This window comes from Tupaia chinensis, unplaced genomic scaffold (genome assembly GCF_000334495.1).
Source record: "Tupaia chinensis unplaced genomic scaffold, TupChi_1.0 Scaffold000005_2, whole genome shotgun sequence".
In the NCBI taxonomy this organism is placed as follows: domain Eukaryota; kingdom Metazoa; phylum Chordata; class Mammalia; order Scandentia; family Tupaiidae; genus Tupaia; species Tupaia belangeri.
Genome location: NW_006159434.1, coordinates 3,877,191 through 3,892,400, shown reverse-complemented (window position 1 = coordinate 3,892,400; position 15,210 = coordinate 3,877,191). Strand labels below are relative to the sequence as shown.

At 34.0% G+C, this 15,210-nt stretch overlaps 1 protein-coding gene and 1 non-coding gene across 2 annotated transcripts in view; both read right to left on the bottom strand.

The window, feature by feature from the left end:
• The window catches only part of PCDH11X (protocadherin 11 X-linked), a 779,107-nt gene that overhangs the window by 119,654 nt on the left and 644,243 nt on the right, over positions 1-15,210 (bottom strand). Inside the window, 1 exon segment of the mRNA XM_006139830.2 lies at positions 11,016-11,039. Within this exon segment, the coding sequence (XP_006139892.1) occupies positions 11,016-11,039 (24 nt within the window).
• Positions 241-405, bottom strand: LOC114009458 (U1 spliceosomal RNA). The gene has a single exon (XR_003550868.1). It is a non-coding gene; the product is annotated as a U1 spliceosomal RNA (small nuclear RNA).

The window sequence follows — 15,210 nt, the reverse complement described above, 5'->3', positions numbered from 1 at the left end:
CGCACAGGTGCCGGGTGTGAGTTTAGGCCACCGGGTCCGGGACTCGAACTGCAGTCGACTATGTGGGAGTCCAGCAACATAGCCATTACGCTAACTGCTGGTCCCACTCTGGTTTGCTTTTGATTATTTAAAATCATATTTACACTCAAACATGTATTATGTTCAGCATCAGTATTATTTTACCATATCAATCTATCATTTTCTTTTTTTATAATTATCTTTTCTTTTTTTTTTTTTAACCAGGAGAGAGCATGGACACAGGCTTCCACTACCACAAATCGTGTGGATGAGTTTCCTGCATTTGAGGAAATTGCAGAGGTCAGCACACCCGCAGTGCAATGGGTGGGCCTTGCCCTGGGAAAACCACCTATGTGATCATGGTGTTTCCTGTGCCATTGTAAGTATCAGTCTATCATTTTCTTCACAGACAGGATATCATCATGTTTTTATTGCTAAATAATGCATTATATATCCTGATATAGCTGATCAAAATCTCTCCCTTCTTTTTTACTTTAAAAAATACTCTTATTCTTAATATTTTGAATATATTAGAATAACCCTAAGAAGGTCCAAGTCAACATATTTGGAAAATGTTGGGACCAGCAGTTAGCGTAATGGCTATGTCACTGGACTCTCACGTAGTCGACTGCGGTTCGTGTTCCGGACCCGGACGGGATGCCGAGTGCGTGTTTGTGCATGCCCAAGATCCCAAGAGAAGGGAGGAGAAGGGATTGTGACATGGCCATCCCCTCTGGGGGGCAATTTCTGGCTTTCTCTGTCTCTCTGTCTCTCTGTCTGTCTGGCGAGTGCTCATGCCCTATAGCAAAAACCTCTCCAAAAAAAAAAAAAAGTTAAATGTAAGCTCTATAACAGTCTCTAGTTCTTCCATGTTATGTTTATGTATGTACGTATATATAGAGCACATGTGCTAACCAGAGAGAGAAAGGGAGATAGTGAGAAAACACCCCCCCCCCCAGGGGAGCTGGTCACACTGTGATTCTTTCTCCTCCACTCTCCTCTAAGGATTTTGGATACACATGCAGATGTGTCTCGCATGTTTTTCAAGTCACTGGGTCCAGGACTTGAATTGCAAAGTCAGCCATGTGGAATCCAGCTGCCTTAACCACCATGTTACCAGTTGCCTCCCCTCTATATTTTAAGTTTTCATTATATTTGAAGCATAGCAACAAATACTGACTGCAAAGACAATATAACTATATTAACATGGTATAAATCCAAACTGTGAAAAGCATCTAACAGCTGCTTTCACCAATCTGCAAACTGTTAAAATATATTCTCTAAATCCCACTTGGATTTCAATAATAGCTAAATACTATCTTCCACATCTATCCCAATCAGCAATGATATAATTAGATTTGATTGTGGCTAAAAATATAAAGCATTTATCGATGTACTTGAATGTCGTCCTTATTAGATGAGCATTGCATTTCATCACTTTGTAAGGTAGTTTCTGTTTTTAGTTTGGTGATATTTTGGACCACTAATAAATGATTATCAAGTGAAGAGTCAGTTCTCTGACACACAGCACTATTTAGAATCATTGTTCGTAACGCTATAAAACACATGCTGTGAGCATAAGCACCAGAAATGCCACATATAGACATCTATGATATAAGTATTTTAGATTTATTTCCCATATTATAGGTTCTTATTTAATATTCTTAGGAATTCAAATTCTTAATATTCATGTTAACATGTTATGTTTTATTACTGATCTTTTAAAATTAAAGTACCACATTTTATATGAACTGATGGATAAAAACTTTTCAACCTTCTGGCTCCAGCTCTGGTAATGATACATATTGACTATTATAAAACACTATTCAGTGCACTTTCTAAAATCATTCACGCCTGTGTAGCCTCTAGATTAACTAGTGCCAATCAGTGTTCTCCACTAAGGGCTCCTCTTGAAAACTACTCAAGAATTTCAAGTAGTGCAAAATGCAATGACTTATGGTTTGTAAAGAGCCTCAAACATATGACATAAAGTCTGTAATTGAAAGTGTCGACTTTGATCTCTACAGCCCTTTGCTGCTTCAAATTCAACATTTTTTGCACCATCACCCATGGCAGTAAAAATCAACTAGAGAAGTTTTCCTGAATTTTTTTTTTCCTTTGAACTTTGGCAAGCTAGGGAGAAAATGTTCTCAGATGAGCAAACATAAATTCAAGGGTTTTTTGGTTTGCTTGCTTGTATTCAAGGTATACTATCAAACCAATGTACACTGAGTCCAATCAAATTAACGTTTGATCTTTAAGAGGTATCTAAAACTGATACAGTAGCCATCAGTCACACATGGTTTCATGTGGCTAGCTAGAATTGAGATGTGCTTCACATGTGAAAAGACTCACTCAAGATTGGAAAAGAAATGCAAAATATCCCACAAATAATTTTAAGTGGTTTTTATTTATTTATTTATTTTTGCCATAGGGCTTGTATATGTACCAATGGTTTTTATTTATTTATTTATTTTTGCCATTGTGCTTGTATATGTGCCTGGGAGAGAGAAAGACAAGAGACGGTGAGAGGGAAAGTGAGAAATCACCCCCCAAGGAGGATGGCCATGCTGCAATCCCTTCTTCTCTATTCTCCTTCAGGGATCTTGGGTACACATTGCACACTTGCCTGGTGTGATTTTCAAACACCAGGTTCAGGACTAGAACCATGGTCAGCCACGTGGGAGTCCAGCGACATAAACTCTATGACATCTGCTGGTCTCCCATTAATGATTTTTATCTTGGTTATGTGTTGGAATAATAATATTTTGGATATACTGTGTTAATAAAATTTATCACTAAGCTTAGTTTCATCTATTTCTTTTTACTTATGGCCACTTCGCAACAGGAATTTACATATGTAGCTCTCAAATTTCCATTTTATAGTACTGATCAAAATAAATGACAATAAATCATTTGAAATGCAAGACTTCTTGGCTATAATCTCAGATCAACGATTTACCTATTTATAATAGAAGGTTGGCTTTTCAATATTCAATTTTTGTGTGTATCCTAGCAAAAATATACCCATTTATAAACTTTTAAACAAAACATTATACCTCAGAGTAGTTCCAAGACAAGATGTTAAAAATAATTACTTTCATGACTCTTGGCAGTCAAAACAGGGAAAAAAAGAATTTTTTCCTGGAAACATTATTTGGAACTCACTTCATAAAGCAAGGTAAATACTAGTAATTACACAATGAGGGTTAAAATGAGGAAGGTTGGTTAGAATTGGATTCATAGGTAAGTATTGAATTAGTCATTCTCAAGCTAAACCTTAGACATTCTACACAACTTCAGCATGAATGCTTGACATCTAACTAATTATTTCAGAAGTCTTAAGGTGGGTATCAACTTTTGTCATTGTTAGTAGATTGTTTTAGTTTACTCCTTTTTGGTTTTATAGATATGGCTAAAAATCAGAACTTAAGATTGATCTCTTATTTTATATCCACTGTTTTTTGTTTTTGTTATGACTATATTTAGTACTAACATTTTCAAATTAAAATAAAAAAACATGAATAAAATATGGTTATAATTCTCTAGAGAATTATAAAAAAATTTTAAGGGCAAATAAATTTAGCAACTAATACAAGTCTCTATATTTCATTAGTTTGGCTAAGTGTCTCCTCTTAAGAGTTGCTTCCCCCCCCAAACTGTGAAAGATACATTTTAAAAATCAGGATGGGCATATATTCTGAAATTTATTTCAACAATTGGGCATGCAATTTAAAAGTTATTCGATTTGAGAATGACTTTTTCATAATATATGTATTTGTTAAATTTTGTCAGAGAGCACGAACACTAACTGACAGTGAGGGAAAGTGAGAAAGTACCCTAATGACAGTCAGCAGTGCAATTCCTTCTACATTGTTCTTTCCTTTCTATATCTTGCACATTCAAGCATATGCACCTGGCATGTTTATCAAGCTGCCAGGTTGGGACTGAAACCATACTGTTGGCCATGTGAGATCTGGTCACTTGTCACTTTAACCATGACACCACAGGCAGGCTTCTCCATACTGTTTTTTTTTTTTCTCTCTTAGAGGTTTTTGCTATAGGGCGTATGCACTCACCAGAAAGACAGAGAGACAGAAAGAGAAATCACCTCCCAGGAGAGATGGGCACACCACAGTCCCTTCTCCTCCATTCTCCTCTTGGGATCTTGGACATGCATGCACATGCGCCCGTCGTTGAGTTTAAGCCACCTGGTCCGTGACTCAAACCATGGTTGAGTACATGGGAGTCCAGCGACATAGCTATTATGTTAACTGCTGGTCCCCCCATACTAGTTTTTAATGGTGCCAAATTATAAGTAAACGGAACTGAAAACATTTAAAACAATGAAGAATGTAATACAGAAAAATATAATGTAATTAGCCAATTTTTAGTAGGAAGTGCTTTCAAAATATTTGCAAAATACTTAGTATTTACACTTTTTGATAATGATACGTAATGTAACACAACTAATGTCGCTAGCGAAGTTTAAATGTATCTTCAAAGTAGTGCGTCTTCTTTTATGGACTTGAGTCACTCATTATTCTGGGCACATTTACTGACTCCTTAAATATTTATTGAGGATTTCAGAGGATAAAAAATGGTCTGCAGTCTAATTTTCTAACTTAAATATATAGATATAAGTAACGTGAAATCATATAAAAATGTAACAAATGAGATGGTATATGCAGTTGACAAAGGAAGATAGCACTTCAGCTGTGAAATCACGGAAGCTTTCCTAGATTAGGTCATGAAGGATGTGTAAGATTTCAAAGGAGGTGGAAAAAGCAAGGTGTCAGCTTTATGCCTAAAGTCAGACATGTGTTCACAGATGTGTTTATATCAACTACACTTACTATTGAAAGTATTTAATTACGATCCTTTGTGAATCAATAAAATTAAAAACGAAAGCAAAAATGAAAAGAACACATGGAAAGCAACTGTAGATACCAGAGACAGTGTGGGAGAAGGGTGGGAAATGGCAGAGGGGGAGAAGGAGGGAATCAAGAAGGAAAAAAAAAAGAAGTAAAATATATAAGAAATGAAAAATGAAAACTTATTTTTTGAAGATAACATGTATGGTAATATCTTTGATTGAACCAATACATGGTGTTTTCTGGATGGGAAAACTCATTTGTATGCTGCAATGACATATAGAGAATGAATGTAAAACAAGTAAATTTAAAACTTTTTTAAAAAGGTGTTAATACAAGAGAAGTATAACAATTAGCACAGGTAACTTCTTGTAGTGAAGAAAATGCTTAGCATATCCATGGGTCAGCAGATAGTCCAGATTTTTTTTTAAGTGATCTGCTTAGTACATTTCAAGCATTGTAAATTCATATTTCTAAATGCAAAAAATCATGCTAGGGTCAGTCAGGTGGCATGGTGGTTAAGACAGCTGAATCCCACAGGCCCAACTATACGATTCGAGTCCAAGTGTCTTGTAAAACACACAGGTACGTGAGCATGTGTCCCAAAATCCCAAGAGGAGAGTGGCGAAGGGATTATGGGGTGGCCATCCCTCCTGGGGGGGGAAGAGTGATTGCTCACTTTCTCTTTCTCTGTCTCTCTCTCTGTAGAGTGTGTGCTAACAAACGAACAAACAAATAATGGCTTTTTTTTTTATTCTACTCGTATGTTCATATTATTAACAAAATTTTTGATGTATTGATAAAAAAATACTAAGAATATTATATAACCACTTCATGGGAATATATGTATCTTATACTAAATACTCAGTAGTGCTTTTTTTTGTGTGTGAAAAGGTGCTGATATTCAATAATGACACTTAAATATTTTTCTAATACCAGTGATATATAGATATATGCCACATATATGTTTGATACTTATAAAGAAAAATCTCACAGCTTTTTATGTGATATCTACAAACAAAACTAAAAAATGCAGTATTTTGTCTTTTTGCTATGTTAGTCAAATGAATTCAGTTTTTGGAAAATGTAAGGAGACGGGGATGTATATTAAAATTATGTTTTATAAAGTTAAGATTACCATTCTAATTAGCTGTAGCAGAAAAAAGTATTAAGACTTTCACAGTGTTTCATTTATTCTTTTGAGACATGTCTCACTAACAAGCAGCTGAGTAATATGTCATTTTTCTATGCCATTTATAATATTTCACCTACATGCCTTCAAAAAAGAAAAATAGTGTAAACCCAGAACATCAAGTTAAAGAACGCATTTTCTTTTCACAGATTATATACTGCTTCAAAGTTATGCCAAAAGTTTTTATCAGAATGACAACACTGGAATACTGAAGCTATTTTCTAACTCCTAAAATTCTGCACTAGTTCAAGAAAATACACATTTTTCTCTTCTCTTCTACTTCTGTATGATAAATAATATCAAATTTGCTTTTTTTTTTGAGAGGTTTTTCACTATAGGGTGCATGCACTCGCCCGACAGACAGAGAGAGACAGAGAGACAGAAAGCGAGAAATCTCCCTCCCCCGAGTGGATGGGCACGCCACAATCCCTTCTCCTCCATTCTTCTCTCGGGATCTTGGGCATGCACGCACACGCACCCGGTGCGGGTTTTAAGCCACCAGGTCCGGGACGCGAACCGCGGTAGACTACATGGGAGTCCAGCGACCTAGCCATTACGCTAACTGCTGGTTCCCTCAAATTTGCTTTTCATTCTTCAATAGGAAAAAACATTAAAAGCAATACGATTTTATCATAAGGCATTTTTTTCAAGCTTCATGTGCCAATGTATAATATATTATGAATATGGAAAATATACTTGTCATATATTATCTAAAGAAGACAATTTTAGATGTTAAAATACCTAAGTGCTAATGTTTCAGAAGAGTTTTTTGTGTATTTGAGAGATTTTTGCTATAGGGCACATGTACTCACTGGAGAGACAGAGAGAGACAGAGAGACAGAAAGTGAGAAATTTCCCCCCCTCCAAGTGTGAATGGCCAGACCACAATCCCTTCTCCTTTCTCCTCTAGAGATCTTGGACATGAATGCAAGTGTGAGTTTGAAGTCACCAGATTCAGGACTCAAACCATGGTCGATTACATGGGAATGCAGTGGTGTAACCCATTATGCCAACTGCTGGTCTTGACTTAATTCCTTTTAGAAATAATTTTATATGACATTTTTTAGTCTACAATTAGCAACCTAAAATAAAACTAACAAAACCTCATGTTGATTTAGTTCCTTGGTCTTATAATTTATAGAGATATTAAATTATCATGAAGGAAGTAATAGTATGGCCTGTGCTGCAAACTTGTCACTTAGAAACTATATACATGCATTTTAATTAACTCCAGGCTATGAAAAAAAATACCCTGTGAAAAGACATTATTTCTCTCACTAATTGACATATGAAAAACTCCATATTTATCATGATGAGAATGAATAATGTTTTATGTTCACAAATTCTTATTAACTAAGTAGTCAGATGAATGTAGGTGAGATGATTAATTTGGCTGAGACAGACTCCATTTTCCCACAGTGTCTCCTAAATCCTTCCACATCAACCTAATTTTCCTCTACACCCTTGTCCCTAAACAGTTATCGCTTACTCAAAATCAATATTTCAAGTATAAAGTAATGAACTCCTACTGACCCTTGAGTACTAACAAGAAGTACGAAAACTCAGGTCAAGAACAGACCCTTCAGGGTGAACTGAGGGCCAAACTGTAAAGATTAATAAAATACTCTAAGGATATGCCAAAAATTAGCTTGGATAAGCAAAGCATTTTACTATGAATAGACAAATGATGGTAGGTAGACACACCAGTTGATGTTCTACTGCTTACAAATCCTAGACCTCAATGATAGCAGGAAATATAAGAACTCTTGTTCTTATATTAAAATGCATAAAAAATAAAATAGAAATATACTTGCAAACAATTTCAGTGAAAGTATTAACTTATCATGCTTCTTAATGTATATTTCCCTCAGGAGGAACTAAAAACGAATTTTTTCTGAATGAATGGACCAGCTTATATTTGCAGTTTCTTTTTGGAGGATAAGTAAGGCATCTCCATAAGTAGAAATAATTCTCTTATTATACACTTCCCAAATTTACCATCAGAGACAAAAAACATAAATATTTTAGGGAAGTCAATATCATTTCTGGAAATCAGTCAGACCTCAATAGAAAAGTTGAATAAATGAAATGTCAGTTTCATTAATTTATTATTAGAGTCACAGAGGACTTTTTCCACTTAGATAGTAATATTTAATTACATAAAAATGTGTCTAAGACATTGTGCTATATGAGGTAAATAATATCTAGTATATTCACATTAGCTGATAATGGAAAGGAATGAAGATGCAGAAAGTGATATAAAGCTGTCACTGGGACCAGCAGATTGCGTAATGGTTACTTCGCTGTACTCCCACATAGTTGACCATGGTTTGAGTGCCGGACCTGGTGACTTAAAACATGCGAGGCGTGTGTGTATGTGTGAACAAAATTCCGAGAGGAGAATGGGGAAGAGATTGCAGTGTGGCCAACCCCCTTGAGGGGTGATTTCTCATTTTCTGTCTCTCTGGCAAGCGTACACACCCTATAGCAAAATCTCTCTCAAAAACAAAACAAAAAGTTGTCACTAAATATAACAATAAAAGGCAGTAGGGTTTTTCAGTATAGCTTGGAGTCAGAGCCCACTTGCATTATCAGTATACTAAATAAATACTGTTCTTTAAGGAGAAAAATTTGAAGTAGAAGCTTAATTGCAATTACCATTATTCTATGGTGTGCTGATGAAGGTTAAATGAATCTAAGTCATGGTAATGTCTTACAAATATTATGCTTTAGAGATTATAAAATGAATTTCTATATTTTTTAATATTTATTTTGTTTAGTTTTCACCTCTCATAAAATAGGAATAATAAAATAACCCCCATGTAAAACTATAAGTATTAAAAACATTTATACAATAATTATTAAGAATAATATTTAGCATCATATATACTCAAATATTTGCTTGTTACTTTTTGATATAATTATTATTTTTATTATATTATCATGATTTAGAGACATATGATTACTGCAATTTTTAAAAATGAAGCCACATAGTATATACCAAGTGACCACACTCTGTGACCAAAACTGAATGACTAGTTTTTAAAATTGTGTTTCAAAAGCATACATCAAGAAAGTACAATAGTAAACTGCGATATAGATATAATATTTATAAATCATATATTAAAAATAATTTATCTTCAGAAAATGGAAAGAACCTTTTGGCTCAGGAAGAGGACAAATAATTCAGTTAAATATCAGTAAAATATTTTAATAGATATTTCGCTCAAGAAGATACACAAATGGGAAAGAAAATGAAAAGATTTCCAACACCATTTAATATTCCAGAAAATGCTAAGGAGATACCAATTCGTGTTCACTAAAATGGTAATAATAAGCATTCATAGAAATCATTTATTTATTGTTAAAAAAATAAGAATGGAACATAATACAATATTATTCTAATAGTTAAGATTTTAATAGAAGCAGAATTCCTAAGAAAATGAGTGAAGATAATGGAGGTTTTATCCTCGTTCCAAGACATTCATTTTAATAAAATGTATTATTATTATTTTTAAAGATAAATAAGTGGAGATTTGTGTGAGGTTAAAGGACATGGTAAGTGTATTTCTCTGGTCAAATGTGGGGCTCTCATCAGAACTCATTGTGTTCTGACTGACATTCAAATGCTCTTCCCACTGTACTTCTGAATAATTATGATCAAATCACCTTGACCTTATTATATTGCAGACATGAACAAGTCCCCACAACTGTTAGCTATCTGTAGTTACTGAATACTATAAAGGGAATCCTAAAAGCTAATGAGAAGACCAGTGACAAAATGAAGAGTACATGCAACCCCACCTCAACCTGAATTACCCCTGAATATGTTGATATTGAAGACTTTCAAAGAGACTACAATATTTGGCTTGGAATTCTACTGTTTATATGATAGGTAAAAAGTTATCATGGACATTAGAATTGATTACATAAGATCACACGAGAACTACTCCAAAGCAATATAAAAAGTTCAAAACATTTAAATGTTTAAAATAGCAAAAAGTAGTTAAACATGCTGTTAGTATTATTAATATGTCAAAATTAAAGATTAAAGGTGAGGTTTTTCTTTATATAACAACTTAAATTTATGACTGATTTTAGGAAGATTTCTTCTTTAAGTTTTATTTTGATGTAGTCAAAACATCAATGGATGATAAATTACACCACAAGCTAAAAGTATATGCAATGAAATAAACTATAGGCAATGGAACAATATGACAAATTCATTCCCAAATATAAAGTAGACAATAAGGAAATGCATACATATACATGATGAGTAGAAATATATTTGGAACATTCAAAATTTCTTGCAGCATTTTTAAATTTTATGAGCACAATAAACTTATATACATTTTAACTGATTGCTTAAACTCCATGTTTTAAGAAATCTGTTGTCTATCAACCTTAACTTTGTGTAGACTCATATGTCATCTGCACATTGCAATTTGGCAAAGAAAATGCATTTTACATTGTTCAAAAGTTTACAAAGGATGTAAATTTGGATTAATTATGGTAAATTGAAATAAAGATACACAAAAATAGAATCATATATTTAATGCCTTCTCAGACAAAAATGCTAAAATTGCTTACACTGTCAGAGGAGGAAAATGAATAATTAAATCCACAGGTAATTTGAATGAAACTGCTGTAAGTCAAATAAATGACTGTAGGGTCATATTAACTTTGCTGTCTAAGAAGTGCTGACAAAATTTGAAAAAGCAACTATGTACTCAAAAAAATCTAATTCTTTGAAAACCCTTCCTAGATATCAGTTCACTTTTGGAATATTAACAATGTGTTTGAAGCAAACAGTTGAAATTGTGATGTTTTATGAGAACTGAAAAGATGGAAAGTCCTTAAACGCAAATCAGCAGTTCATTTTAAAATAAAGCATGCACCATAGTGATGGTTTGTAACGATTTCTACTGTACCTTTCTTCAGTCCAGGAATGAAAGCTAAAAAGAGATTTTAATAAAGTTAAACACAATAAATATTTTCTCTAATTCTCAACAATTATATTAACATAACTAAATAAATTTAAGTTGTATTATATTAGGATATAATGTCAACTTTGTTTTAAAGAGAATATAACGACTGAGATAGATAAAAACAGCTGTTCATGAAATTTGTCTTCTGTAATATGTTTTTCTGGAAATGAACCAAGCCTGTGCAATATGCTGGCCTTTAGGAAGTGGTGATTGGTCCTTTCCCTAAAGGCAATGTATTGTTGAACTCAGCATTTTGTAAGGGTTCAGTAAATGTTCTATTAATAGCTTCATTGCCTGTGATGGCAAAGTAGAGTCCCCTATTACAATTCCTGTCACAGAGCCTTGTACTGAAAACATAGTATAAAGAAAAACATTTTTGAGTTAACAGGTTGTTCTGCCTCAAAATTTTGTTATTGAAGACAGTAATGGAAAGTCCAAAGATCAAAATAACTAGAATGAGAATGAACCATTGTAAGAAACATTTTCTAGGGGCCAACAGGGGCATAGTGGTTAAGGTGCTGGACTCCTGACAGCTAACCATGGTTCAAGTTCCCCATCTGGTGGCTTGAAAAGCACACCAGGTACATATGTGTACCTGCCCAATATCCCAAGAGAAGAAAACAGGAGAAGGAACTATGGCATGGCCATGCCTCCTAGAGGGTTATTCTCACTTTCCCTCTCCCTGTCTCTCTCTGGCAAGCAAGCACACATGCCCTATGGCAAAAATCTTAAAAAAGAGAGAGAATAATTTTTTCCTATAATAAAGTTGTCTTTGCAACTAAAATGTCCTATTATTTATTATAAATAGAATATGGTTGATTAGAAATCATTATCATTTTTTAAAAAATGCTAGAGTGTGTGTGCTCACTAAAGAGAGAGAGAGAGAGGGAGAGGGAGAGAGAGAGAGAGAGGAAAAGTGAGAAGGAATTTGACCTCCACAGGAGATAATCATACCTGCCCCTCAATGGCAGGGGATGGTTACATCACAATCCCTTCTATATTTCTCCTGTGACTTTGAGTAAGCACATACACATGCCTGGTGTGTTTTTCAAGCACCAGTTCAAGACTCAGCCATAGGTGTGTGCCCTTGCCAGAGAGATGGGGAGACAGAAAATGAGAAATCACCCTCCAGGGGAGATGGCCACACCACAATCCTTTCTCTTGCATTCACCTCTTGGGATTTTGGGTACACACGCACATATTCCCAGTGTGAGTTTCAAGCCTCCACATGTGGGACTCAAGTTGTGGTCAGCTATGTGGGAGTCCAGCAACATAACCATTATGCCATCTGCTGGTCCCCCATTATCATTATTTTATAGATAAATTCAGGCATTGATTTATTATTATATTTCTGAAAGACAGAGTCTGTCTTTTTGGGAGAAACTGAGATTACAGGCATGTGTCACTGTGCCCTCATTTTAGGATGAGTCATGGAATCCAATCTGGGCTTTCCATGTAGCCTCAGCCTGTGGAATAGGAACATCAACCAGTTCAAGCTCCTGCAGCTGGGTCAGGCATTGTATTGTTAAAGGACTTTCTTGAAAACATTGAGAGACTATACTGTATCAGAAAGTAGCACTTCCTATTTTTAGACAAAATAACCATGTTTACAAGAATTCAGATATGTATTGATCTGAATAGAAGTCTGTTATGTTTATTGTTTGTAAAGTTATGTTTATTTTTTGTAAAATTTTAAGACTAAAATTTATAGATGTATTTAATAACATGCATATTAAGATGAAAGCTTAAAAGATAAATTATAGATGTATTTAATAACATGAATATTAAGATGAATGCTTAAAAGATAAACTTGTTTTAAAAAATTTATTTTGAATAAAACTAGAATATTATGAGACCAAAAAGGTAAAATGCTTAGAAAGCAGAGATAGGAAAAGAGAGATGAAAATAATATTTCTATGAATTAATAAGGATTCATGAAAGGGCATTGTGTAATACTTTAAAGTATCATTTACATATACTAAGCAGTTTTTTATCACAAGATGTTTCATCTATAAGCAATGCAATTTATTAGAAATATAAGTTGAAGTATAAAAGAAAAAACACTGTTTCGCAATACACATTGAATAGGATTGATCTTCTAAATAGAATTCTACAACTCGCTATCTTCAATTGATGAGTCTACATTAATGATAAGAATCATACATATAGACAAACGTACACACACAAAAAAAATCTAATTCATTATTGATATTAATAATAAATTATTGTAACATTTAGAGTTTTAAAATATATTGTAGTGAAAAGAGAGACTGCTTTAGGCATAGAAGTAATGAAGTATTTCCTTATCATTTATAAGACTGCAATCCCAGTATGGTCTAAACATTAGTCACCAAAATTCTTTGTATAATAATTTGGCAATTGAAAAGTTCAGAAAAAGGAATGTGATTTGTCTGGACTTATTTCTAAGAGTATTAAGGTATAACTAAAAGAAGCAAAATGACAGCAATGAAAAAGAAAACAGGGCCAGCAGATGGTGTGGTGGTTAAGGCACTGGATCCCACAGGCCAACTGGGCAATTCAAGTTCTGGATTCGCTATCTTGAAAAACATGCTGTGTGCATATGCAGACATGCCAAATTCCGAGAGGAGAATGGAGAAGGGATTGTGGTGTGGTCATCCCTCTTGGAGGGTAATATCTCACTTTCCCTGTCTCCATCTCTCTCTATTTTGGAGTTTTTTAGATTATTTTCAAATTTATGACCCACGAAGAGTAGTATGTCATTAATTAAAACGCAATAGAAATAACTGGGTTTCTGGGGCTTGCAGGTGGTGTGGTGGTTAAGGTTATTGGACTCCCACATGGCCGACCGCGGTTCATGCCCTGAACCTAGCAGCTTGCTTTCTTGCTTTCCCTATCTCTCTCTCTCGCTCTGTCCCTCTAAATAAATAAATAAATAAATAAATGGAGTTAAATAAAATAATTCTTAAACAAAAAACCTCTGTTTCTTGGACTACAAAATAATAAAATACATATTATAATACAAAATAAAAGCAACTCCTATTTAAGTTATATAAGTATTATTAAAATTTGTTATGAAAATAGTACTAAAACATGCTGTATTATCCTATAGACACATATTTTAATATGTCCTTATAATCCTAGCTCAAATATTTCAGTTTTCAATATGCACTAGAAATATCTGGATAAATGTGAAAGAGAATTACTGATAAACAATGTTTGAGTTGCTTAAAGGTCAACAGAGCTTACCACAAAATTGATAGTGTTGGCATAATGTTTGCTGGTTAAGTATCAGGTATCAATCTATAATTGCCATTTCCTTTAGTAAAGCAGTAAGAGTTGCAGTTGCTTTTATCTGTATAATTTTTAAAGGAATGTAAAAAAGCTACTTTATTGAAGCCATTTTTGAAAAATAAAGGTAATTTTTTGGCATAAATAAGATTTGAAAATGTTTTTACACACTGTATGTATGCTTTGAAAAACCATACTGTACCCAACAAAATATATAATTGTATGTAAATCAGAAATTACAATAAAAATTCAAAATATTGAAATAAATTGAAAATATTTTGAAAGACATGTGTTTGAAAATAATCAGATATTTTCCCCATTAGAGGCAATTTTAGGATACTATTTAATAGAAATATTTATAGCTATGGGGATACATATTTTTCTTTTTTTAATTTTTTTTAGAGAGAGATTTTTGCTATAGGGCACATATGCTCAACAAAGAAACAAAGAGAGACAGAGAGACCAGAGAGACATCCCCAGGGTGGATGCCCACACCACAATCCCTTCTCCTCCATTTTTTCTCTCAGAATCTTAGGCATTCACACACTTGCACCCATTGTGAGTTTTAAGTCTGGGACTCAAACTGCAGTTGACTATGTGGGAGTCCAGCAACATAACCATTACGATTATGTCATCTGTTGGTCCTCATATTTCTCTTTCTTTGCTTTGCTTTTCTTTGCTTTTTCTTTTTTCTTTTTTTAGAGAGAGATGTTTGCTATAGGGCACATGTGCTTGCTAGAGAAAGAGAGAGAGACAGAGAAACAGAAAGTGAGAAATCATCCCCCAGGGGGATGGCCACGCTGCAATCCCTTCTCCTCCATTCTCCCCTCTGGATCTTGGGCATGCATACACATGTGTCCAGTGTGAG